We start from the raw sequence: 26,534 nt of genomic DNA, 5'->3' as shown, positions 1-26,534 counted from the left end.
CACAGAAGAACACATCCTCCCATTCAATGCAGAGGGTTTGTTGTTCTACAGCGTAGATGCTTGGTTCAGTTGCATTGTCAATTCGGCATACATATATTTTGGATTTAGAAATTTTTTGGCTTCTAGATGGTAATATTTTTGTGACCTGAGCTGAACTATGAAAATTTGATGATGAAGGCATAAGTTTTAGTGCAGCAGAGTGCATTTGTCTGGAATTCATAATGAAAAATCCAAGTAATGGCCGTAGCCATTAAATATTTGAATGAGGTTTCATATGGAGGGGAGGGGATTTACTAAAGACTGTAGGCCCCAAAAATTTTGTAGGTATTCAATATGTAAAACCTCTTTACATCGTAATGGAGGGGACCAAAATTTGGGCAATTTGATGAATAGAGGTTCACTATGGAGAGGTTTTAGTGATAGGCACCATTTTTTCATATCCTTCAGAAATGAAGGCACTACTGTCTTTTAAACTATTATATTTGTGTGCTTAAACAAACATGCATGCATCATTGAACATATATTTATTATTTAATAATTGCAGAAGTTGAGCGCTATAGCATGATTTTTACCATGATTTGAGAGAAAATGATGTGATCTCTCTTAATTCAGCAGTCACTTAAAATTATTAGGATAGTTGGATCCCTTTCTCTTATTTACTGTTAGGTGTGCTCTCATATGGAACAAAATGGCCATAACTAATGATTAATGTGAAAATTACAGCATATTTAAAGTTGTATAAGAAAAATAAATAAGTGTGAAACATTTATAGCTGAAAATGTCATTCCATGTACGTAATCGCGACTGCATTAAATGTAGGTCTCAAGTTGTCTCGGTACAATTGGCTGAGGTAGTTAGGCTGTCTCGGGGTTATCTCCTTGGTACGATAAGTGGAGGTTTTACAAGATAAAGAGGTTCACTGCAAAGAGGTTTGCCTATAAATTTACATGTAAATCTGACGGGACCGAAGGGGTGGTATGAGTATAGAGGTTTATGATGTAAAGAGGTTCACTACATAGAGGTTTTACTGTATGAATATTTGAATACCTTGACCACATCATTTCTAATAGCTTAAGCGGTGTTTAAAGGGATAAACAAAAGTCATAGATAGCATTTTTGCCCGCCAGAACAAATCTTGAAGATTGGAGAGTTTTTGGATGAAAAAGTAAAAGAGAGGTTCCTACACACTCATCTGACCACACCTTGAATATGCTGCAACAGGATCCAGTAAAAAATGACTCAATCAATGAACTTAATAAAATACAAAGGAAAGCTGTACGATTTATCAAAAACTGATGCGGGCATTCAGAAAGCGTTACACAGATGTTGAACAAATTAGGCTGGGAGCTGCTAGACTCATAGGCTGCGTGCAAGGCTTAGATTGCTTGAGAAATTGAGAATATATATCTTTAAGAGCAATACCGAGAACATCATGTTAGAACCCCACCATATTTTCATGTGTGACAGAAATGATAAATTAAGGAGATATTTTGATGATCAGATAAGTAGGGGAATTATATTCTTTCCCCGAACAATAAAGGACTTAATACATACTTGGCATAATTTCATTAAAGTATTTCCTCTTTATTTGTAAACAGTTGGTGCCTTAACACCCTCCGCCACATGCCTATTGAGGCATCTCGCGGGGTAGTAGTATGTAGATGTACATATATACATTTATAGGAATTAAAGGAAGTATTTGGTTATAACCTTCCAAATATATTATGGGTATATGTACTTCTGAATTAGAAATAAATAAGTCCTCATGAAATATGTTAACAATTAAGTCAAGCCAGGAACTCTATACAAGAATTTTCCATCAGCATCATAAAAGCAGTCTTTCACCTTATACACGGCTGATGGATCAATTTCTTCTTCGGGTATTTTTATTTTCATTTTGTACTGCTCTGCTTTCATGTACACTTCCTAAAAAAAAGAGATAGTGTTAGAGGGCTAAAATTCATATTTCCGTCACAGGTACTTATCAGTACATAATAGGCAAAGGATATTTTGGTAGTTGAAACAAGAAAAATATTTCACGTGTGATCTATGCTCTTTTTCCCAATGGGCCCAATCACCAATTTTTTATTATTACTTTTGAATACGATAAAGCTTTAACCCTAAGGCCGCCGGAGTTCACAATTTTAGCTGCCAGCGAGTACAGAAGAGACCCCCAGGAGGCACCCCCTGCCACAAGGGCTGGTCTGGTAGAGTTAATCCCCTTAGTAATCCTTATGGCGAGGGAAAGTGCCCAAGTGCAACATATTCAGGTAGAATTTAAATATTTTGGGTAAACGCTGCAGTCAGAGTGCAAAACGCATAAAAACGTTCTTGCACTGTAAGGGTTAAAATTAGAGATGAGTCGAATAGAATTTATCTCTAATTCGATACTTACATTTTTTCCGATTATCTCAATTGAATATCAAATATTGAATAATGAATATGAATTTTTTCACCAATTTTAAGTACAAATGAAAATTAAAATAAAAAAATGCTGAACGCTTTGCAAGACAAAGTACTTCAATGCGACTCCTAAATCCTGAAGCAACTGTCACCCATGATTACGTAACATTTACACCAAAGGAGCTTCGCAGTTCTTTTATTTTTATTATATGCACATTGAAGGTTTTATTATCAATAACGCTTTATTGCGTTCATTGCAAAAACTTTAATTAAATACAAAATTGAAAATTACTTTGAAATTAGAACATGTAAAACGTAAATTTCATCATGCACAGGGAGTCAGGGAAAGGGAACAGCCATATAGCGTGCATTTGAACATACATACTTCTTAGTGTTGTTCTCTTGGAGTCATGGGCATTTTACATACTATTTTAGTACTTACTTGATAAATTTTAGTAAAAATATTATTAAAGAATTGAACCAACCAAATGTGCAAACTTTCATGTAACACCCAACCATTTTCTATGGATTTGAAGAGAATCACGGATGATCTCTGCTGTGTATTCGAAATTCGAATAATTGATAGGTTTGTGTCACCAGATAGCGTAAAAAGCTCATTGTTCGAGGTATTCAGTTATTCAACTATTCAAAGGTCCCATCACTAGTTAAAACAGAACCATATTTCTGTTTTTGACCCTTCATGTGCTTCTGAATCTATCATGGCAAAAATTTATGGCTTAATGCTGTTGGAGATAAGTTGATATATATCCCATATTATTTCAAAAACTTGAAGTTTTAGGTCTGAGAGGGAATGCCTTAAGCTGGATTGCTTCTTTCCCGAGCAACAGACTACAGTTTGTCAAATATGCATATAAAAGAAATTAAAATTGGTAGGACAAGTGGCATCTCAACTCTTCTAAAACTTGGAAGTGGTGTTCTTCAGGGTACTATCCTTGGACCCTTGCTTTCTATTATATATGTTAATGATCTTCCTTCTTCAACATAAGCTTTATTTCCACGTTATACCTCATGTCTAATGCAATAAGAATCTATTCCTAGCCTTAGCTACCACTCAAGAAAAGCAGTAGATGAAATATCAGAATGGTGCAATAGAAATGTTCTCATCATTACTGACTCTAAATCCATGTCCATACACTTTAACACTAGGAATACCGGACTTGACACCCCTCCTAGAACTACCAAATGGAGTCATTTTGACTCCTACCTTATAATTGTTTATTTTTCCAGTTTATCTATGTTTTTATTCATACATTTCTTTAGTTTATCATTATTGTTTATTATTGCATTATTTCAGACGTTATTTAAACAAAAAAATCAATTTTTTTAAAATGCGAGTTTCGACGGTTTTGCTTTGAAATTCTTTTTTCCTACATGCTATATTGTTTTAATAGGATTTTCACACAGTAATTGGATAAAACAGCAAACATAGACATTTCAACACATTTTATCATCATGTTTGAATGATCAAAAATATTACCTAGGCTACATGGAAGTTGGGAAGATAATTAAATACAGCAAAAAAACTGCATTTGATAAGCCACGCATTTGGCTAAGGTGCTTTACAGTTCAAGCATTGCCGTTCATTGCCCACAGTTGCCCACAGAAAGACTTTTGGCAGGTCATACAATTCCAAACTGAGCGATTCTTTCTGCACTTTGGTATTGCCTGGAAATATTGTTTTGCAGAATCCCGTCAGAAGAATATGCAGCATTGGATACGCTTCGCTTTTGTCGAGATCTAATATGATATCAGCCAACTCTGTATCGAGCTTTTTCAAAAGCGTCTTGCGCGAAATGTTTTAGGTAGTCTCCTTGTACCCTATCCATGAATACCTGCCAAGTCGGAAGTATTTTACAACGAGTGGATAGGCCATCGCTGAGTATATGTTCTTGTGGTAATAATGTGATTTCATTTCTTTTGATAATTCTCTTCGAATTATTTACCTTTCCCATAATGCTAGTACCCTAGCTTTTTCGCTGTTCGGCGAGTTTGACTGAGGTAATGTAATTATCTACGGTAACATTTCACCCTTTTTCAGAAACGTTTGCATTAGTTTCAGTACTACTAAACGGCAATCTGCATGAAGTGAAAAATCTTTTCCATCATTAGGGAAGGTATTTGCAAGATATTTGCTATCATTGTTAACAGCTAGTCAATATTCATAGCCGTATTTGTCCGGCTTAGATGGAATGTACTGAGTAAAATACACCTGATTTTACTGGGGAGAATTTGTTCAACAACCGTGAAGTATGGACCAGGTTTGTAACAAGGAATGTAATTATCTGTGAATCTATCCTACACTTGACAGTTTTGAGCTGCTGGAATCCATTAGATTTCTCATCAAATCTTAGATAATGAAAAATTTTTACAAACCGGTTCCCAGTCGTTCATTTTAGATAATGGTATTCCCCAGTCGTTTGACCAAATACTTGCAATAGAGAGATCATTTGTACCTGATATTCAACGGGCATAAAATATGGCTATACATGCAACTAGCTCCACATCGGAAAGTGTAAAATATTCGTAATTTTGCCTGCGTGGTTCCACAATTTTACGTCGCTTTATGTGAGTCAGTATAAACGAATCTATAAATAATCGTAGATTATATCTTTGTTTTGTAACTCCTTATGAAAGGGAAAGTAAATGTAAATTACTGCATGTCTTTTGCACGTATTATGTCTGAATCTTCAGACTAGCTAGAAACGTTTTGAGGAATAAAATCTTTGACTACGTCAGAGACGAAATGATCCTCCTTTTCGCATTCCGATTTACCTTCCGGTATAGAATGCAACATAGAAAGGTCTTCTTCACGCTTTAGCCTACTTCTTCTAGTCACACTGCCAGTTAGGAAAAATGAAAGCCTTACTTCACTAGAGTTCTGCAGTCCACTCCAGAGTTCACTGGATTCACCAATGCGAAGGACAGCGCACGATTTTCCTGTGCGGCGCACGACAGCCAGCGCTGTCAGAGCCGACAATGCTAGGACAATAACTTTATTTCATTCATCCTCATATCAACGGAAGAATACAAAGGTACTTTTTCAGGTTTGAAAATGAACTTCCACGAGGTCAAGGGTGAAATAAAAGCGCTGCAGTGCAATACTGTGTATACAGTATTGAGCTGTAGCGAGCCTGATAGGCGGGGAGAAGGGAGGGGTAAGGGATGAGGGCAAGACACGACGGCTTCTAAACACATGAATTGAAAATGCTCAATATGAATGCCATATTCACCACTTTATCGCAGGATAAAATGATATCAGGACATTCATATGGTTTGTAGTTCCAAACACGGACCCGTAAAATTAGAAATGCCTTCAAATTCTCGCAATTATTGACCTAAAAGCGAAATAATTATATATTTAAGCCATCGATTGATTTAAATTAATTATTAACATAAGAAGAAATAAACTCTTGAACAAATATTACTATTTGGCGAAAAGACGAGCAAAATACAATAAGGAGTCAAAATGACTCCCTTTGGTAGTTGAAGGTAAATTTTAAAAAATGAGTACTATTTTACTTTCTAGAACTATTTTGATCGCAAAGTTTTATTTCGTGTCAAAAATGAATAAAAGTCACGAAATTTCAGGCCGGAATTCGGAAAATTTTAGTCAGGGCAGAGAAATAAAAATCGCGAGGAGTCAAAATGACTCCATCGGTAGTTCTAGTGTTAAGTCGCTCTAAACCTTTCTGCAGCCCATACCTTATAACCAAGAACCACTTCCTTATAGGATTGCAAATCACAAAATTTCTTCAGTTGCATGAAAAGTGATACATAAAAATGGTCTGATCGTATACATCAATTAAAAAATTAATTTGCAATACAGATTTACTTAACAAGAAAACTGGTCCCAGTTTTACCTCTACACTCTCAGGTACCCCTTTATCATACAAAAATTGAGTTGATGGTTCGTTATGGCATAATGTTATACATATAGGGGTTAAAGTATAGAAATAAGAGTTTTTATGACCCAATTATTTCTTGACTATTTGGAAAAATTGTTTAACGTTCCACTGTGCTATGAAAAGTAGCATTACAATATGAAATGAATAAAAGTTCTGATACTTGCAAGGCAAATAAAAAATTGTTTAACTAGTTAACAATAAATTATTTAGGGTAACAATATGCATTTAGAATGAGAATATGGAGTTTTTATACCTAAATCATTTTTTTGCCATTGTTTCCAAAACAATATGTAAATACAAATTACAGTAAAACCTCTACGTAGTGAACCTCTTTACATCATAAACCTCCTTACTTCAAACCACCCCTACGGTCCCATCAGATTTACATGTAAATTTATAGGCAAACCTCTATGTAGTGAACCTCTTTACATCGTAAAACCTCCACTTATCATACTAAGGAGATACCCCCAAGACTACCTAACTATCTCCGCAACTTGTACCGAGACAACTAGAAACCATTAATGCAGTTGTGATTACATACTTGGAATGACATTTTCAGCAATAAATGTTTCACCCTTATTTTTTTATACACCTTTAAGATGCTGCAATTATCACGCTAATCATTAGTTGTGGCCATGTTTTCCATATGAGGACATACCTAACAGTAAATAAAAAAAAGGTATCCAAATATACTAATCATTTTAATTGACTGTTGAATTAAAAGAGATCATATCGTTTTCTCTCGAATCCCAGTAAAAATCATGCGATAGTGCTCGCTTATTGTTATTAATAAAAATATGTTCACTAATGCATGCATGTTTGATTAAACACATAAATAGGTATAATGGTTTTAAAGACTGTAGTGCCTTTCATTTCCAAAGGATATGAAAAAGTGATGCCTATGGCTGAAACCTCTCTATAGTGAACCTCCATACATCAAACTGCCCAAATTTTGGTCCTCTCCATTACGATGTAAAGAGGTTTTACTGTACATGAATGCTTACCAACATCTTTGGAGTGAAAGCAGTCTCTCCTTTGGCTCTCTTCTCAATCGGCCATTTATTGGTTCTCGAAGGAGGGCTTTCTTCCACTTGAAGACCTTCCACAACTGAAAGCTCTCCTTCCTTTTTCTCCACAATACCTTTCTTCAAATGATCATAGTATCTCCTGCTCAATTCATCGCCTTCACCCTCTTCATTCGCCAACCTTAAAACTTTCTCCTTGTACTGCTTAAGAGGAAGCAATTCCTTTCCAGAGCGAAATTTACTCGGCATTACAAATGAATCTGCCCTGGGATCAGCTGATTTTCTATTTAACTTCGGTGGGGCAAGATCAGCAATGCTCATTTCCAAAGAGTTATCTACACTGGTGCTATTGTCTTTGGAAAAATTCTTCACGATATCGGAAAATTCGTGGGACCCTAGTGGTCTGTTGTAAATAACTACTTCCTCTCTAACAGGTTCAGTTGCTGAAAAGAGATAAAGGGATAAGAATCTCTATTTAGAAATATGAGAAACAGTTAAGAATAACATATCATAAAAAATACATGGTGTACACAGATTTTCTGCCAGGCTAATCAAGAATTAATATAATAAGAAAAATAGTCTAAAATATCAAGGAATAACAATGAGATATGCAGCATGAATCCATTACAGTGATATCCGAAATACATAGAATGATCAAATTTTAATTTATGTATTAAGTCTAATGAAGATCTAAAGTATTTGTTTATTTTAAAATGCATCCAGAGAAAGTCCTTACTATCTCTTAGGTTATGTCTGAGGGAGGCAGCAGAATTTTGTTCGCTTACACTAGAAAAATGTCTATAGAACTGGCCCTGGTTGGAGCTTTACAGAGGTCACACAAGCTCTCACAGGAATGCATTCCCTACGTGGAAAAAATTCATTGTCATACTAACTTTTACCTTGAGGGTAATTGAGTTGTCGAGAGGAGAAACTGAGGAAATGGCGTTTCAATTCCGGATCCAAGTTATACTTGCCCTTCATCAGAGCAGACCAATTTCTCTGCACAGATCTGTCATGGTGAGTGATATCGGATTCAGATTTTGGTTTCCAACGAGATTTAAGGAGTTTCTGTAATTGCAAGAAATGAAACCAAATGTAATGTTATATTTTCCAAAATAAAAGCAAACTTGTCACACATTACATTAAATTAGTGACTATTTAGAGATATGAAAGAAATTGCAGTGTGCAATCACTTTTTTCCCTCTATTATGCTGTGAATAATGGTGTTGAGGATTTTTAGTAATTTTTTTATTGCAACATGTAAAAAGAATTATTGTTTGATGAAGCCCATACAATTGTGTCAATGTTTTATTATGAATGAAACTATCTATATATCACTTACTTTAATGATTTCTGGAGTAGCTGGAAAATTTTCAGACAACTTTTCTGGACTCCATTCAATAGAATCTAGTTGGTGTAAATGCCTTATCTGCTCCTTCTCTGTCCACATCAACAAGTTGGGAAGTTTCGGTGGCTTGAAATGCTTTTTCTTAGTGATTTCATAAGCCAATTTATCAGCAGCAACTCTTTTCTCTCTGGAAAAAAGCAATCAAAGTTTTCAACGAGAAATTCCTATGCACAGTTGCTGTCCAGGAATTTGTCAAAAATATTTCGTGCGAATAATGCAAACTTTAACAAAAAAAAGTGCTATGAATCATATTACATTTCTCTTATCTATGCCGTCAGTTGTTGTACACCAATGTTTTTTATCCCATATTTAAACTTCCCATTGATTAAAAAAATTTAATCAAGGAATAAGTTACCTAGTTTTTAAGATATTTTATAACATTATATATGAATAGGCAACACTGTCAATAATAATTAAAATTCACAATAGTTGCCATAGGAAAAATTTCCCCTGGACTGCAAATCGCATCATAGACATTTCATTCAACAAGTTTCATGGGACCTGGATAGCGAAGAGGTCTGGAAAGCCAAATATAATTTAGTTCTTTTTGTTTTTTTATTTTTCAAACAGGTATGCTAGATGTTGTAGGCCTTCCAGGTTTAAGCGGAAAGGGAAATAAAGAAATAAGGCAAGTTACAATGAAAATCATCCCCACTCAGCCACACTATCGTAATTTTAAAATTGAAGAATGCAAAAGTTGCCACACTATTTTCATGAATTAGGTGATGTCAATGAGAGTTTGGGCAAATGAACTTATTCAGAGAGAACTGCTCAGTGAAAGAATGAATCCCTCACAAGATTGCGAACAACAACGATCCAAGTGAGACACATGCATTAGGCTGAGGAGTCGCTGAGAAGCAGCGACTCCCTAGGCATGAGTTTGAGACATAATCACCTTCAGGGGTGGACTTAAATGAAAAGAGGCCCTAAGCTATTCCACTTAAGAGGCCCTTTTAGCTGCCATTTTTAACTTTGTTAACTACATGAGAGATAATAAAAGAAGAGTCTTCTTACAGCTGAGAATACAAGCATAGAAGTAAGGAAACAATTCATCATATGCTACATATGCAGTATTTTTCTCTATGGAAGCAAGGCTTGAACGTTGAAAGCAGCAGAGAAGTCAAGAGTGGAAGTGCTTGAAATGCGGTGCTACCGCAGAATGATGAAGATAAAATGGATTGACCGTGTAAGTAACGAGGAAGTGCTAAGAAGAGTGAGAAAAAAGAGAAACCTCCTAAAAACCTTAAGCAGAAGATGGGACAACTTAGTTGGCCACATTTTGAGGCATGATGGCCTGATGAAGACAATCGTTGAAGGACAGGTAGAAGGGAAGAAGGGCATGGGGCAGCTCTGAATGAATAACATAGGACAGGTTATTAAGGATGTAAAAGAGAAGAAATACATCGCAATGAAAAGGTTAGCGGATAGGAGAGAGGAATGGAGAGCTGTGTCAAACTAATCTCAGGATTGTTGATCAACCCTTTTACTGCCAGCCCATTTCAGGTGGGATGTACGAAGACTACCAAGGCTATTTTCCGGAATTAGCAACATTTCAGATTTAAAAATTTTTCAGCTACTTAATTTTATTCAATACGTCCAGATTTTTTTCCCAATTCTTAAGATATATTTACATCTTATAACCATAGACAGATTATGGGGGTTTACATAAATTACAGCCGTTGAAAAGGCCACAATCACGACAAAAAAGTGAAATAATTCGAGCCGATTAATCGGCCCCATGGCAGTTTTTGCTCAACTAGTGAGGGCCGATATATCGACCTGGTGGCAGTAAAATGCTTAATATTGATGATGATAATAAAATACATCATTCCCATGATATATATCAACAAGTTAAATGAAATATGCTGCGTGTTCACTGTTTTTAGAATAATGCAATTTTAATTTTGTCAACAATTTGAATGTAAGCCCCTATTGATCTTGAGGCCCTAGGCTGAAGAGTAGGTAAGCCTAAGGGGAAATCAGGCCCTGATCAACTTACATATCTTCTAGACCAAGGTCATTGATTATTTGTTACAAATTGTGCAAGAAATAGGGAAGGATCAACAAACGAAACAATACAGGTCTCTTAAAATATATAATTATTATCTCTGTCAAATTCAAAAATAATAAAAAATGGTGAATGCCCCTTCCTCCTGACTAGATTCACTACAACTTTCTGATTGCTCTCTAAAGTTGACTTTAAAACTCAACTAATTCAAAATAGAAAGTACCCACCTCTCATACTCTTCATGCATCTTATCAACCTCCATGAAGTCAGATTCTAGATCTTCAAGATCAATTTTCTCTGGTTCCAGTTTCTCAAATTCAGGAGATTCCATTTTCAGTATATCTAATCTATTTTCAATTCCTAAAAAGGATATACATAAATATGAAAAATTTGTAAATAATAAGAGGAAACTCAGTTATCTAGCAATGTTAACTTACACAAACACAAGACACACAAACACAAGCCTTATGGGATAGCATTAAAGGGGATGAAGCATCTGGTTGAAGAAAACTACTCCAATCACTTTTATACTCAATAAGGACGGACACATTTTACTATTACATATTTAAGTGAAAAATAGCTACAAATAATTTATCATACCTTACTTGGCACAAATTATTCTATTACGTTCCTTAAATAAGTTATCACATCAGAATATTTGGCATGCAAAACACCCGCTTGACAACCTTCAAGCATGTGTTCTGTAGAGATTTAATACGATATCCTTCTAAAACAATCAGATTGTTGCCAGAGCTAGTTGCATCTTCTGACATCACTGGTAGAATTCATGCTTTTTCTGACCTTATGTGATCCAAATTAATTAGGATTCCCCACTAAAATTGCCTTAAACATTGATTGCTTCAGATGTGGCTGTGGATTGCATTGTGCGAGTCTTGCATTGTCTCACATAAAGTCTGAGGAAATTACAGAGTTTAATAATTCAAACATGATAATCGCCTTAATCATATTTCCTTGAGCCACCTCACACTTAGAGAATTTTTGTTTGGTGTGTCTGAAGGCTTCACCCAGGATTTGAACCCAGGACCCACCTATAAGATGGTTTCCTATTATTTTTTTATTGCCTAAATCGAAAGATTATTATTCCTGGAGTGCGCATTTCACGCTTTTAGATTTTTTGCGATTAAATGAAAAATGAAAAATTTCAAGCGTGCGAAAACGCGATGGGTAAGTATCAATGCCGGGAAAACTCCCGTGTGACGTCGTTCTGGTTCCCGCTGCCGCAAGTGAGGTGACCTTGGGGCAAGGCTCTGAGCGCTGATACGATGCAGGATGCTAGCAGGTAGCAGAGTACCATGCTAGCTGGTAGCGCTTGGCTTAAATAAGGGTTATTAATACCTTATCAAACAAAGGAAACTTTCCGACCTAAGGCAGTATTAATAGGTGATTATGAAGAGATGTTTCCCTGAAGTTTGTGCCTCATGCATGCATTGGTAATCTCTGACAATGTAAAACTCCTATCTACTCGTATAGAAACTAGGTCCCTGTGGCGTCACGTGGAGTGGCATCGCATGGGCGCCAATCTGGCCTTTTTCAAATGCAGTTAAAATTGACCATTGCCATTCGTCTAAACTGGTACTTCTAAAACCAAATAATTTGTATATAATGAATACACTAATGGTGGGTAACGAATTGCTATCAATGCCTTTCGTTTTCTTTGATGAAGGAAACTACCCCATTGGCAGCCCAATGCTTCATCCACTGTGCAGCCCCACTCCCTATTTTAAATATAGTATGAAAATCATTATCGAAAAAAGTTTTCTGTGTTTTGCATAAATTATTTCAGCAGTGATTATTTTTGGCTTTGGTTCTGAGCTCAAGAACTGGTAGAACTGAACCAAACCATTCCTAATGAAAAGAAAAGACAAAAGAAAGGGTATTTCTGATGATGCAATGCCACCCAAGTGACAATATTGTATTGAATGGTGGGTGTGGTTTGTAAACTGAGGACATCAATTAGTCGAGGCTCATTAGCATTCACCAGGATTCTCCACCCCCTTCCTTCAGGCATGGACAACTCTAGTCTGCTCAATCTTAGCACTGATCACTCAGTGATCGATGTCTCTCTGTAACATCTCTTCTTCAAACTTTTTATTTTATCTTTAGAATGCTACTATTACCTCAAATGTTTCATTATTATTATATGAATTAACGCATAATAAATTATGTGATTGTCTTTGCTTGAATGGAACTCTACATTATCTAAATACATAGGTATCTTGACCCACTCTTAAGACCTGGTTACATGATACATTAACACGAACAGGTTAATGTCTAAATGTATGAATGTGTGAGTGAACATGAAAATGCACTGTGTAACCACCCAACTTGCACAAATGCATGTACGGAAAATAGAACCTATTGCAATTTGGTTCATGCATTCGTACATGTTCCGTTCCACCAAAATCATTTACGCAAACATACATTAACACGTTGCATACGGATGGCGAGAATTCTCGTTATTTCTTCCCCGAACGTTCTGGACAGATGACGAAGATTCTCGTCATTTAGGCGCCTGAACCTAAACAATTTTAAAGCGTACAATACGTATTCATTAGTACGTTTTCAGTTGTTGTTCATTATTCATAATGAATTGATGCTTCATAACGTTTGATTGGGTGCAAAGTTATATTCTAAACATTAGCTTACCCCGGTATACTATGTGTTAACTTGTACGTGTTAATGCACCATGTAAATGTGCCTCTACAAATAATTTTACCTGGGTTGGCAGGGATTCTCTTCATCCTCACTAATTTACTAGAATCAGTACTTATTTTGCATATTTGACTACAGCAAATGTTAGGCACCCTTTTCACATAAAGGGCTCCCAACAAATGGCAAAGTGTTCTATTCATCTTCACCAACTTCCTGAAAAAGAAAGAAGCAAACATGGCTTTTACAACAAGTAGCATTGAAAAATTTAATATATTCCATACATTTGTAAAGCTTTTGATGCCACAAGGAAATGGCACAAATTGGGTTTTCTACACTTTATAGGGTCAATTGCAGTCATGCCTGCAAATATGAAGAAATATGGGAACCTTAAAAATAATCACTAATTTCTCCAAAATTTTGAAAGTACATAATATAGTTCTTTGACATATTTAGACTTTGCTTCTGCTGAACATTTAGGTGGTGATAATATCACCACATAGAGGATGGCATGCTCGACTACCAACCCAAGGGTATATTAAAATCCTGGATCCTCCATAGAACTATACTCATTGAATTTAAGGTAAAAAAGGAGAAAAATTTTTCAGGGAATATTGGAAGGTGACACTATCCTTATCTACTAATGTTACCCTTATCTACTAATGTTCTGTCCGGAAAGGTCTGGTATAAATTGCTATAGCTTCGGGCATGAGTGAAGTTCACAGAATCTATGCTATGAGGACAGCAACAGAAATCCACCACATTAACTTCTCTAATTGATGCAGTCTTGCACTCCACATGATGTGATGGGATCCTTTCTGGTCAAATAGTCCCCCAATCAGATCTCCAGGCACGGACTACTGGGGAGGATACACCAGTCAAAGGAGTCAGAAGTAGGATTAGGATACGAAATATGAGGCTGCTGGGGGTGTGCAGGCAATTGAAGAACTTGCAACTTTAAACTTTATTGCTTCCATTCTTCAGCCGACCATCAATATTTTTTTTATAGAGCATTTAGGGTTTACTGCTCTACTGTCCCTAGTTTGACAGAGAACTTCTTTTCATTTCCAGGGTATAATTCCTTGCCTAGCCCTTCCCTGGTATCCACACCTTACCCAAGAGTGAACTTCAATTATCCTTTTCCTAAACAAGGAACTGTATTTTTTTCTCCTTAAAGCTGGAAACAGATTCATTTAATGCTTTCAACAAAAAAATATACCACGCAGACTAGAGTGGAACCTTCAACCCCAGGTTGGTAAGCCCAATGTATGAGGAATTGGCAAACTATCAATAATATCTCTTACCCTGATGCATACATGGACTTAGGAATTTCAGCTTTATCTGTACCGTGCATCATGGCAAATATGATGTTCTTATACAAGTTATTAGATAATAGTATTTCTCGTTCCGAACTTTTGGAATTAGTATCCCTACAAATACTATCTTATGCTATCAGAAGCAAGTCTTTATTCCACAGAGAATTTTATGGATGCAATTATATGTACCACATCCCTATTTCTAGGATTCTGAAGGAAGGAAATGACTTCCTCCAGAAATTGATATTTTTGCCATGAAGGCTACGAAGGCAAAGCAATTTTTTAAAGGAACAATCTTAATAAGATATGAAATGTTTTCCTTATATTTTTTGTCATGCTCATTAATGTCATTTTGATGCATAGATATTTTTATCTTTATTTTTAATTTGGTTCTCTTGATGTTGTATAGATATCATTTCTTAATAATAACTGGGTAGTTGCCCGTGTATGTGCAATACATGAATGTACATATGTATGTATTTCGCGCAATATATTAGTAAACCAACAATTGTGTGAAGGACTATAGGATTAAAACCATGTAACATTATATTAAAGGTGATATTCAAAAAAGTACTAGATACGAATTGAAATATCCCATTAGGAATAAAAAGCATTGCAGCTTACACATGACACCTTACCGTTTCAAAGAATAATTTGAGGTTAATGAGCCTTTAGAAGATTCTTATTCCTCCAGCTTAAAAAAAGCTATTGAGATATAAGTAAGGACACACTTTGATGGTGATGGTTGCATTGAACTGAGCTCTACATAAAAAAGACTTTCCCAAATTTAAAGAGATATTGAATTTATTTCAACCCTGCCACAAGAATTACAGGAAATTCACATTTATGGTCAAGGGGTAAAAGTCCCCTATAATGCGTGTCTAACCTAATTTAGTTTTCTGAGATCATGGAATGAACTACTTTTCTATCCAGGTTCTTTGATTCACATTTTAAGTCAACAAGATATGAGGTGCTAGGAGTTATGCCTTAGCGATCCATCAAGGATGGCAATGCAAGGGAGAAAGAGCTTCAAAGAAACTACCACCAGTGGTGAATTGCAAATTAATTGCCTGTTGGAAAAATCCCCAGAACCAGGAATGCAACCATAGACCTCGATCCAAGATCAAGGGGGAGAGAACACTTAACAGTTAAGTGTAGTTTAAGTGCTGGAATGGGGTTCACCTCTGGTGGTGGATTTTTTCCAGCTATTTCCTCCTTGTGTTTCCATCCTCTAGCAGCTTGAATCTCTGTAAATTGCTAAGGGAATCATAGAATTAGGATTGCATAGTGGTCTGCACAGTGGGCTAAAGCAAAATGTCCAATTTCCATGATCAAAGCCATGGCTCAATTCCCAGTCCAGTGGTAGGTGGAAATTATTGCAAAGAGATCATCCTAGAGCAGGAAAAAATAGCAAAGAAGTGGTATAGGTAATTCCTCATGCACTAATTCAAGCATTAGGGGTATTACCAGCAACAAGGATTACCTTTACATCCCATGGATTTAAGAGGAAGGATCGTTGAAAAAAAAGAAAATTCTTCTGATTTTTACACTTAATCACATCCCAGACTGATTTGTTGCCTTCTTTCTACCATATCACTTTAAACCATATCTATTAAATGTTATTTCGGATCCTGATGATCAAAAGCTTAAGCTTTGAATTCAGCTTAAACCAGTTGCGAGTTACGGCGAATGCTGGTGGAATGAACTATATGTCTATAGTTCATTCCACCAGCTTATAATGAACTATATAGCATTTTAAGAAGTCAAAACTCCACCAAGTCACTTCGACCACTATTAAGTGTATTTCAGAGAAGTTGGAATCCAAACAGGTGAATTCTTCCGACAAGTTTCATTCATATGATCCAAAGGGCTAATGTATAGGTGTCTATTCAAATATTTTTGGAATGTTCAATTACCAGTAGAAAAAGCAGGATAGCATTTTCTGTGACAGCCATTCCAATGAGATTTACAGTCAAAATTCGAGGCTAATAATGTATTACTTGGAATATACATTAGGGTACAAATTTTTTCAACTCAGTAGAAACTCGAAACCCAATACTTCGGGTACTCAGTTAAACACATAAAAATACTTCATTATTGTACGGTGTCCAGAGAATATCGAAAGATACATTATATTTTGTGAATAGAGAGGAATTTACACAACACATTCTAATTATGGACCTCTTCACCACTGTACATTACACTACTATTTACTTGAGACAACCCATTACAGAAGTTTAGCGTTTTCCGACATACTCCGTTCATTAACACGACTAATTATTACTTTAAAGACAGCTGTACAAGTACTCCTAAACAAATTATACTCACCAGCAGACTTCAAATCATTGCGAACACTTCAAAATGGTTAGCGATATGCGTACTTCTTTTGTTCAGTCAGGTGTTCAACACCCGGCGAAATGAAACTGGTGAAGGCGCATATCACTGCGGATTGTTTCCACGATTTCGTTTTTTCTCAAAAATTCGTTTTGCTGCTTTCCTAAATTGATTACATGTGGAAGGCTGTTTACTCCAATCGTGCGCTTGATATTCGAAATGAATTCGAAGGTGGCCATACCTGACTTTTTTGCTCAACGAAAAAGAAGATATTGTAATTCCTCACTATGTGGCAAGTCTTCCAAAAGTACTTGCAAAAGTAAATCTAAATGCGCTGCCGAAACTGAGGCCACCTTTCTTCAATTAAAAAATCTATTCCCCGCAAAAGAATTATGTTATAGACTGCCTCCTGTTGTTTTAGTCCATCAAGTGTACAGTTTATTGACGAACAGAACGGTCGTCGACAAAGAAGTTGTAAGAGATTTTCATTGTATCCACAGAGATTGACAGTGTTTATGATTTTACGATTAAATAAATATGTTGTTTTTTTCAGGGCGGTCTTGTCGAAAGAGGCACATTGCGTCTTTTTAAGCTTGGCATGAAGGATACGTCGGTTGCTGCCATATTTTCTGAAGATTTCAATGCCCATGTTCTGGGACGTATTTGCCCGTGTCAAGCTGATACAAAGGCAGTTGGATGCCGAAATGATCAGCTTAAATCTGAGGCTCAATCATCAGCACGCACGAAAGCACTGACTATAGAGAGGTGCCATTCCCATCACTCTCAATCCAAGAAATCCGGTAATACATCCTTAGCTTGCAAGCATAGCCATGCTGTTACGAGATTCCTCTTGGAAGCCATGCCTATGATTCAAGATGTTGGTGTGGAGAAGGATTTGCTTCTTGAAAAATATAATTTCAAGGATGATGATATCAGGTTTGCTCGCCATTTAATAATGACTGATTAAAGATTGTATATAAATTTTATTGTTTTGAATTTTCTTTCTTTGGGTGTTATACCATCTAGGCTGGCTGCTTCATTATGCCGACTGTTTGAGGGAATGATTTTTATTTTATTGTTTTGTATGCCTTCCTATGCATTTACCAAGGTATTTCCAAGTACACATTTTTTTTTAAATTCTATGGACATTGAAGGGGACTGACGGGTATCATCATCAATAGTCAACAATCCTAAGATTGGTTTGACGCAGCTCTCCATTTCTCTCTCCTATCTGCTAATCTTTTCATGGCTACATATTTCTTCTCTTTTACATCCTTTATAACCTGTCCTATATAACTCATTCGGGGCCGTCCCTTGCCCTTTTTCCCTTCCACTTGTCCTTCAATGATTGTCTTCATCAGACCATCGTGCCTCAAAATGTGGCCAACTAAGTTGTCCCTTCTTCTGCATAATGTTTTTAGGAGGCTTCTCTTTTCTCCTACTCTCCTTAGCACTTCCTGGTTACTCACACGGTCAATCCATTTTATCTTCATCATTCTTCGGTAGCACCACATTTCGAATGCTTCCACTCTTGACTTCTCTGCTGCTGTCAACGTCCAAGCCTCGCTTCCATAGAGAAACATACTCCATATGTAGCATCTGATGAATTGTTTCCTAACTTCTATGCTGGTATTTTCAGCTGTAAGAAGATTCTTCTTTTTGTAGAAAGCCCTCTTCGCCTGCGCTATTCTACTTTGTATTTCTTTCTTGCTCCGTCCATCGCTGGTAATTCGGCTTCCCAGGTAAGAGAACTCGTTCACCTCTTCAAGCTTATGCTGTCCTAGGTTGATGTTTGTTTTAGCCTCCTCTCTTTTGCTGCAAACTAATATCTTTGTCTTCTTTTTGTTGATTTTCAGCTGATATCTGGCCATTGTCCTTTCCATGTTTGTCAACGTCTTCTTCAAATCCTTCTCTGTCTCGGCTATGACTGCTATGTCGTCAGCAAATCGCAGCATACTAATCTTTTCCCCGTGGATATTGACACCTGAAGCTTTCTGCTTGATTTCGTTGATGGCTTTCTCTATGTAAACATTAAAAATTAAGGGGGAAAGCGCACAACCTTGTCTCACCCCTTTTCTTATTCTCGCTTCTGCACCATTTGGTCCACATTTGATCACAGCTACTTGGTTTTTATACAAACTATGAATAATTCTACGATCATTGTAGAGTACGCCGATTTCTTTCAAAATTCTAAGCATTGAATTCCATTCCACGTTATCAAAGGCCTTCTCTAAATCGACAGATGCTATGAAGGTTGGTTTGTTTTTCTCCATTCTCTTCTCTATGATCATCCTAAGAGCCAAAATTGCATCCCTTGTGCCCCTGCTTTTCCTAAATCCGAATTGGTCCTCATCCAGGAATTCTTCTGCTCTTCGTTCAATTCTCCTGTAAATGATTCTTGTCAGAATCTTCGACGCATGTGTCGTCAGGCTTATGGTCCTAAATTCTTCGCACTTCTCAGCTCTCTTCTTTTTGGGTATGGGAATGATGATGTTCTTCTCGAAGTCACTAGGTAAATCTCCTGTTGAGTACATATCGCAGATAGTTTTATACAGTTGAGTTAAGACCTTTTCTCCTGCATTTTTTATTAACTCTGCTGGAATGTCATCTATTCCTGGGGCCTTATTCTTTCGCAGGTCTCTTACTGCAGCGTCAAATTCCGATCTTAAGATGCTTGCTCCAATGTTATCCTTTTCAACTTCACTTTCCTCTTCGAGAACTTTTGGGCTAAGTTTGCTCCCGTTGTATAATTCCTCCAGGTATTCCTTCCATCTCTCGGCTTTGTCTTCGTTTTCAATTAGAATGTGTCCATTCCTGTCCCTTATGCTATTACATTTTGCGTTTCGTTCCTTGAAATGGTTCCTCACTATTCTATAGGCAGCTTCCACTTTCCCTTGTACGAGGTTATTTTGTACGTCCTCACATATGTTCCTCATCCACGCTTCTCTGGCTTTCCTCGCTTGGCGGCAAATCTCGTTCCTTATTCTCTTGTAGCAAGCCTGTCCTTCCTCAGTATTCGTATTCTTATACTTTCTCCTTTAGTTAATAATTCATTCTAAACTGTGCAGGGGAAAGCGCACTTTTGATGAAATCTTGTTTACAAATTTCCGCCAACCATCAAATTACAGTATCTATTAATAGATTTTAGTATTAATATTACTAAATTTAGTCATTATAGGATTTTGGTGTGCTCTATTTTTTAGAACTTTGATGAGTGTTGGGCTTCTTGTGGTGCGGTCTGTTGGGAGTTATTGGCTCTCATTTCCGAATGCTGGTGAATTCATGAAACATTTGTCCAGAGGAAGAGCTACATTGTTAAGGCTAATTAAGAAGAGAAAGTTTTCAGAAATACTCCTTCCTGTAAGTCTTTTGTCGCATGCACTGTGTTGTTTATACCATTACGCTGTCAACATTTAGGATATAGCATTACTTTACCCTGGTCCTTACTGATCCATAAGCTTTAAAGCTTACATATGTAATGATATAATTATATCTATTATTCCTCGTGGTTTATCTACCCTTTTGGACCCTTAAGAACTCTTATTTCTTCATTAATTACATAGGCCTGCAATAAATGAGGTTTCCAACTACCATTATGATTTAAACTATCATTTCAGTAATTTGTAGATTCCCTTTAGTAATGTCAAGCTGTTTCATAGGCTTCAGATGGGCTCTGCAGTCCAAGATTAAGTATTAACACTTTTTAACTCAATAATGGTGGGATGCTGGTAGTCATCTTTTGCTGAGTTAACGAGACCCCACCTGTGGCGTAGCCCGGGGGGGAGGGTGCCCCCCATTCACCTAAAACCGCCTATGGGCACAGCAAAGTATATGCCAGAATAATTTTTTAGGAGGTTTATGTAGAGATGATATGTATTTTGGGGAGATTGGTAGGGCTGTCTGCGAAGTGGCCCAGGGAGAGGGATTTGCCACCCTACCCTGAATGTAATGTTATCATGTGCCTGTGAGTCAGCTGTGGTGGGTTTTGCCCTCACCAATCCAAATCAACCTAATGGTTGAATCGCAGAGCGAGCATCACTTTAGTATGGAATCCAGACCACAAAATCAGAGTAAGGATATGGAAGTAGAATAAAGTTCATCCATAGTGAATTACTGGGAGAGCATATTAGATATGTTCACAGCATTGAAGCGGCTACTAAATTATATAGCTTTTGGCACATTGACAGAAACTGAAGGGGGCAGCTTTTTTTTTTATTTTTTTTATCACATCCCCCGTAAACAGCACATAACGGCCTTTTACAACGAGGGTTTCCAATATGAACAAAGTACAACACAAACATCCATGCCCTGGATAGGGATCACCTACCCAGGCGGGATTCAAACCCACGACCTATGGTTTGGCAGGCGAGGACTTTACCCCACCGCCACCGAGGCCGGCAATTATAAGTATGCTGTCGAAGAGTTCCTTTCATGACAGAAAATTAATACATAATTATCTTTGGCATTGCTACTTGTCTTGTATTCTGCTCTTGATATCCACTCCATTAATATATGTACATAATTATATATCTTTCAGGAGCTGGAGAAATGGCAGCTTGAGAAAACAGCCAAGCTTGGCATACATTATCACATCCATGACTTGATTGGTGGCGATTTTGTTGACCGGTGGGTTTTCTATTTTTGCTCCATCCGTTTACCCTCCGCCCTACAACATTGGCTTCTGCTTTACTAATGTAAGCTGTTACTGCATGCTCCTCTTAATATTACATATTATATGCAATAACGTTTCATCCAGTAGTCATTTCAAAATAATTCAGTTGAGCTAATAATTGGATTGACTGATTAATTGGATGTCACATGCAAGGCCAGATTTTCCTTTTGTCCTACTAGGCCTTGGGCCTCAAAATCATGAAGGGCTTACATTCAATTTGTTAGCAAAATTTAAAGTACACCATTCTAAAAACAGTAAAAACTAGAATACTGAATGGAAAACAAGGAGAAATTTTACGAGCATAACTTATAAACAAACATGAAAATGTATGCATTGGATGAGAGCAACACATTTGGCTCATAGGGTCTACAAATTTGTTTGTATATACCAGATTGTATTCGAGAATCCAGACAAGCAATACGCCAACTCTTGGCCAAATTCGGAAGTAGAATTCCGAGGATACCAATCGATTCCCTAAGGAAACAACGTGGACAAATCATTGGAATTTCTGGGAATTTACCGATTTTTAAAATTATATTTTTCGTATTAAGCTATCATAACGTCGTAAGCAATGTATTTTATGCATTCATATTCATATAAAATTCCTTTTAGTTGTCATTCATCGCTACAATTCATCATTTACTGGGACTGTAGTTTGCTTGTTTAATGCACTTGGGGTGACCGACGCATTGCACTTTATCTTTTCTAGTCTGCTAATAATAGTGTTTTAAATCGTAGTCACGCATTTATGGTCATTGGAAGCACTTTGAGTAATAGCCGTGAGATAGAAGAGGATATTTCAGCTAAAATTTATTAATTACTAAATCTTAACTGCTATTTGTCGTTGCCCATAGGAATTGAAATACCTCCTCAAAGCCAAGAAAAATCTTCCTTGATATTTTCTACTTTAATTTTTGCAGTGGTTCGATGATTCATCCTATTACGCCTATGTTATCATCACAGTTATACCCTCGATGCGTCAGCCATGTTGGCAAATTACGTCACTGCCTTCAGTGATTTGAGTCTCGAATAGCATACTGGTATATGTACTAGTTTGTATATACTAGAAGTAAGCAAAGTTCATAGGTTCACTAATCGTTGGTAACTTATTCACCCTGTAGAGACAATCTGTGTGGATGCCCACACTCACACTTCAGTATGTATACTAGCCCTTTTTTTTGCCAGCCCATTTCAGGGGGGATGTGCAAAGACTGCCAAGGCTATTTTCCAGAAGTTGCAAGCTTTCAGAATTTAAATTATTTCAGCTACTTAATTTTATTATTTACGGTGGAACTATCTTAGTAAGCAGCAGAGATAAAGGAGAGGTGTATAAATGAGACGGCAGCCGTTGAAAAGGTCACCATCACAAAATAAAAAAAGTCAAATACATAATAAGTTGGGCCAATAAATAAGCCCGTGGCAGTAAAAGTGCTAGTATCCCTCACTCATCTTTGGCAAAGGAATTTGGATAAAAGGTAACTGACTCAGTTAACTTTCCATTCCTTCCCCTTCGCCAAGGGCTTTACCTCCTCACGACAACCTTCAAAATACTGAATATTTTCATGTACTTACTGTGCCCTTGCATAGGGCCCACACCTTATGTTTGATGGATGCAAAACTAATGGATTTCCATCATGGAACTCAGCACAATACTTGACATACCCAAAATAACTAAAACTACCAATACTCATGGTTATAGGAATAAGTTATGTGGAAATACCAAGTCTCTTTGCTTCAAATACAAGACTTTGATGCTATAACCACTCGGCTACCAAAGAATCCTGGAATTTTCAGGAAGGTGACTTTAGAAAGATGAAGGTAAAGACAATGTAGTTGTTAGTGTTAGCTCCAACTCTTTTGACCCATCTAAGATATACAGAAAATAATTGTCCCTCATGAGTGGTGCATTTATGTGAAATAAATCGCTCCAGCAACCAATGGAAAATAATTTATTATGTAGGTATGCTTTCTTCATGTGCATTTCTCTCTTAATTTATTCCTAAGAATCAAATCATTTTTCAGAAAGGTAGTTTATCTTAGTGACAAGTTTTGAATCAGTATCTATCTAACCTTACTTTTAATTTAAGTTATTAGGATTTCTGGAAAGTACTATGGATGGTCCTGCAAATGATGAAATTGAAACAAATTATGGCTAATTGGGTTTGTGGTTATGGTGATTTGACCTGGTTGAGGTAATAATTAAAATCAGCATTAACATTAATCCCTATTTCTCTACACTTTCAGAGTTGAAAGCACATCTGGAACCATTCTGAGAATTACTCCTGCTCAAAAGAAATGAAGGAGTTTTTTATTGCATAAGGGGCATGTGGACTTGAAGAGTGTATGGAAGTGCTGTACTTGGAGATACAAGCTTAAGAGCTGTTCTTTTTTGTTTGTTGTTGATCCTCATCGAAGAGGAATTATTTATTGATTGGTATGTGTTTTTGCTATCTTTCAACTTTTCATCATCAGTGAAATTACCTTCTTAATTTCTTTTCTTTTGTTGTGAATGGTTTTGTAAATGTAACAATGTGATAAAGTAGGTTGATTGCCCAAAATGTTTTGCCCATAAACAAAAACCAGGGAAATTCTACAATTAGAAATGATAATGTACCTATAAACATTTTCCCCTTTGCTCTCTTTCTTTATTTATATTTTGTATTAGAGGAGTGAAAATTTAGATAATTGCATATTTAAGAGGAATTCACATAATCATTTGATAAATTTGCAAAGACAAATTATGTTAGTAGATATTGAAGTTAAAGATGTAAATGCATTATTGGGTCTAATGGTTTAAATTATCACTGGAAGAAATAATTTGTGAAATAGATATGTAATTATTTATGTTAATTGTTTCTTCTTTGAAGCTTAATAATGTTTAAAATTTATAAATTAAAACTATTAATTAATCAGTGTTAATTAATTGATCAATGTTAAGCTCATTTCTATTTATTACTTTTTGGCAAAAGTGAGCTAGGCTGACTTTGTACCTGCATCTTGCCCAGCAGTGAAAAGAGCAAAATAACATAATCTAAGTATACAATGGGAAGATGAAGACCAAGACCTTCAAACAAAAGAGAAGTTGATTGGAGTGAGGAACGATATTTCAGAAAACAACTTCTGATGGCATAACTCTAGATCAATTGAAGACTATGCCTGCAAGGCAAGGTTGGTGTGTCATTATCTCTTCACTTGTTTACTGTCAGTGATATCTGAAAGCCCGTTGGAGTTGCATATGACTTATGTTATGCATCAAAAAGTGTACATATTTCTTTGTTCTATTCATCTAAAAAGAGTATCACGAGATATTTCAATGAAATTATTTTTGAGGATACAATTATCCTTGCGCCATAATGGCTGATAGGTGGCGGTTGCCTCGCATATGGCCTGCGGACATAGATGTCAGTGTCATCTGCTGAAACTATTTACATGGACATGTTCCTAAGGGAAAGATCAATGCACTGCAGAAATATTCATCACTTCTCTGAGGCTGCAAGGAAAATCAGTTTTTTTAACGTTATGGAATATCTAGGGGCTCCACCATGAGAACACCATACTGATGCCAGAAAACAGACACACAATAATATACACCAAGAAACATCATTATGAGCACTAGAAATGATGTAAAAAGGGATACTGAATGTGGAGGTTAATCTTATCCCCAAAATGTCACATTTTTCCCAGAATGAGGCCAAATCTATGGTAGCTGAGTTGTAAGATATGTGTGAATTCCTACTTGTTAGTGGCATTGTGACATTGGGTTATCAATGAAGTAAATAAAAATGAATCAGCTGCCCACTTTAAGGTTATAAGGTACCTGTACGTGCTTTTTGTGGCATAATTACTGGGTGACTTCCTACACACCATCCATTTTGAGGAACGGTTTCGAAAGAACTACCAACCATTATGAGATGACAAAGAAGGCGGGCATGTATGAGGTACATACAGTAGATTCCGTATAATGGGTCCACCGGTTACTTGGGGCACCCGCTTAATTGGGGCAGATCTAGAAGAACAGAACCCAATAGTGGAATATCTCAGAGTATTCTCCTCTTAATTAGGACAGCATGCCGCCTTAGTGGGCCATGAGTTGGTGACATAGACTCTATACTTGCGACAAAATTAATTTTTTTTTGTTCTCAGAATACTATTTTTTTATATTTTCCTCCTTTGATTTACTCTTTTAATTTTTCTCAAGTGTTCCTATTCTTGCCCTATTTTGAAAGCTCTTGTTGTTATATTATCCGTAAGAGGATAGGACTTTTCTTTAATAGGGCTTAGTTCAGCATCGCCCGAGGCTGTGAAAAATATTTTCAACTAAATTGTTATAATTCTTAAAAATGATAATAATTCAACTAAACTCGCTGATTTATTAATCATGTTAATAGTTTGATCTCTGCATTTCTCCAGGGTTTTCCTCCGCGTCATAAGAAAACCCTGGAGAAATGCAGAAATCAAACCATCGCCGCGGAAACCTACGCTCTAACATGTTAATAGTTAAATAAACTTAGGTTGCATTATAAACATTCTCTAGTCTTCTTTCTACCATTTCAAAGTTTTTTATGCCCATATATGTGAGAGTTCGCCTAATTGGGGCAAAGTCCCGATGCATCCCAATTAACCGGAATCTACTGTATTATGTGACAAATGCAGCACAGTGTTTTTAGGGCAAGCAATGACGACTTTCCACTCTAGATTATTAGAACTAAGTTTGCTTTTTTTTTTTTAATAATAACCCAAAATCATTCTTAGCGAAACATCTAATAGAGCTG

At 36.5% G+C, this 26,534-nt stretch overlaps 2 protein-coding genes across 6 annotated transcripts; one reads left to right on the top strand and one right to left on the bottom strand.

Annotated features, from left to right (window-relative positions):
- Positions 1 to 1,554: 1,554 nt before the first annotated feature.
- Positions 1,555 to 17,160, bottom strand: LOC124166852. Of its 3 annotated transcripts, none has more exons than XM_046544560.1 (7): positions 17,085 to 17,160; positions 13,508 to 13,656; positions 10,998 to 11,130; positions 8,697 to 8,889; positions 8,254 to 8,422; positions 7,334 to 7,797; positions 1,555 to 1,926 (listed from the first exon to the last, which is right to left on the bottom strand). In XM_046544560.1, exons 2-7 carry the CDS (start codon positions 13,641 to 13,643, stop codon positions 1,783 to 1,785), a joined length of 1,239 nt encoding a protein of 412 aa, XP_046400516.1. In that variant the 5' UTR covers positions 13,644 to 13,656; positions 17,085 to 17,160; the 3' UTR covers positions 1,555 to 1,782. The 3 variants fall into 3 exon arrangements, with proteins under 3 accessions (XP_046400516.1, XP_046400514.1, XP_046400517.1); XM_046544558.1 differs by lacking the exon at positions 17,085 to 17,160 and adding an exon at positions 16,971 to 16,999; XM_046544561.1 differs by lacking the exon at positions 17,085 to 17,160 and adding an exon at positions 15,939 to 16,118.
- Positions 17,161 to 17,196: 36 nt separating this feature from the next.
- LOC124166853 (serine/threonine-protein kinase 19-like) lies at positions 17,197 to 25,168 on the top strand. 3 transcript variants are annotated; one of them, XR_006866521.1, is made up of 6 exons: positions 17,197 to 17,564; positions 17,644 to 18,026; positions 20,294 to 20,450; positions 21,628 to 21,784; positions 24,007 to 24,196; positions 24,732 to 25,168. XR_006866521.1 is itself a non-coding variant. In XM_046544562.1 (5 exons), the coding sequence occupies exons 1-4, from the start codon at positions 17,310 to 17,312 to the stop codon at positions 21,781 to 21,783; spliced, it is 951 nt and encodes a 316-aa protein (XP_046400518.1). In that variant the 5' UTR covers positions 17,197 to 17,309; the 3' UTR covers position 21,784; positions 24,007 to 24,581. The 3 variants fall into 3 exon arrangements, 2 of the variants coding, with proteins under 2 accessions (XP_046400518.1, XP_046400519.1); XM_046544562.1 differs by lacking the exon at positions 24,732 to 25,168 and having other exon boundaries at positions 24,007 to 24,581; XM_046544563.1 differs by lacking the exon at positions 24,732 to 25,168 and having other exon boundaries at positions 17,205 to 17,564; positions 21,628 to 21,716; positions 24,007 to 24,581.
- Positions 25,169 to 26,534: the final 1,366 nt, after the last annotated feature.

Source organism: Ischnura elegans, chromosome 10, assembly GCF_921293095.1.
Source record: "Ischnura elegans chromosome 10, ioIscEleg1.1, whole genome shotgun sequence".
In the NCBI taxonomy this organism is placed as follows: domain Eukaryota; kingdom Metazoa; phylum Arthropoda; class Insecta; order Odonata; family Coenagrionidae; genus Ischnura; species Ischnura elegans.
This window is presented reverse-complemented; position numbering and strand designations above follow the sequence as displayed.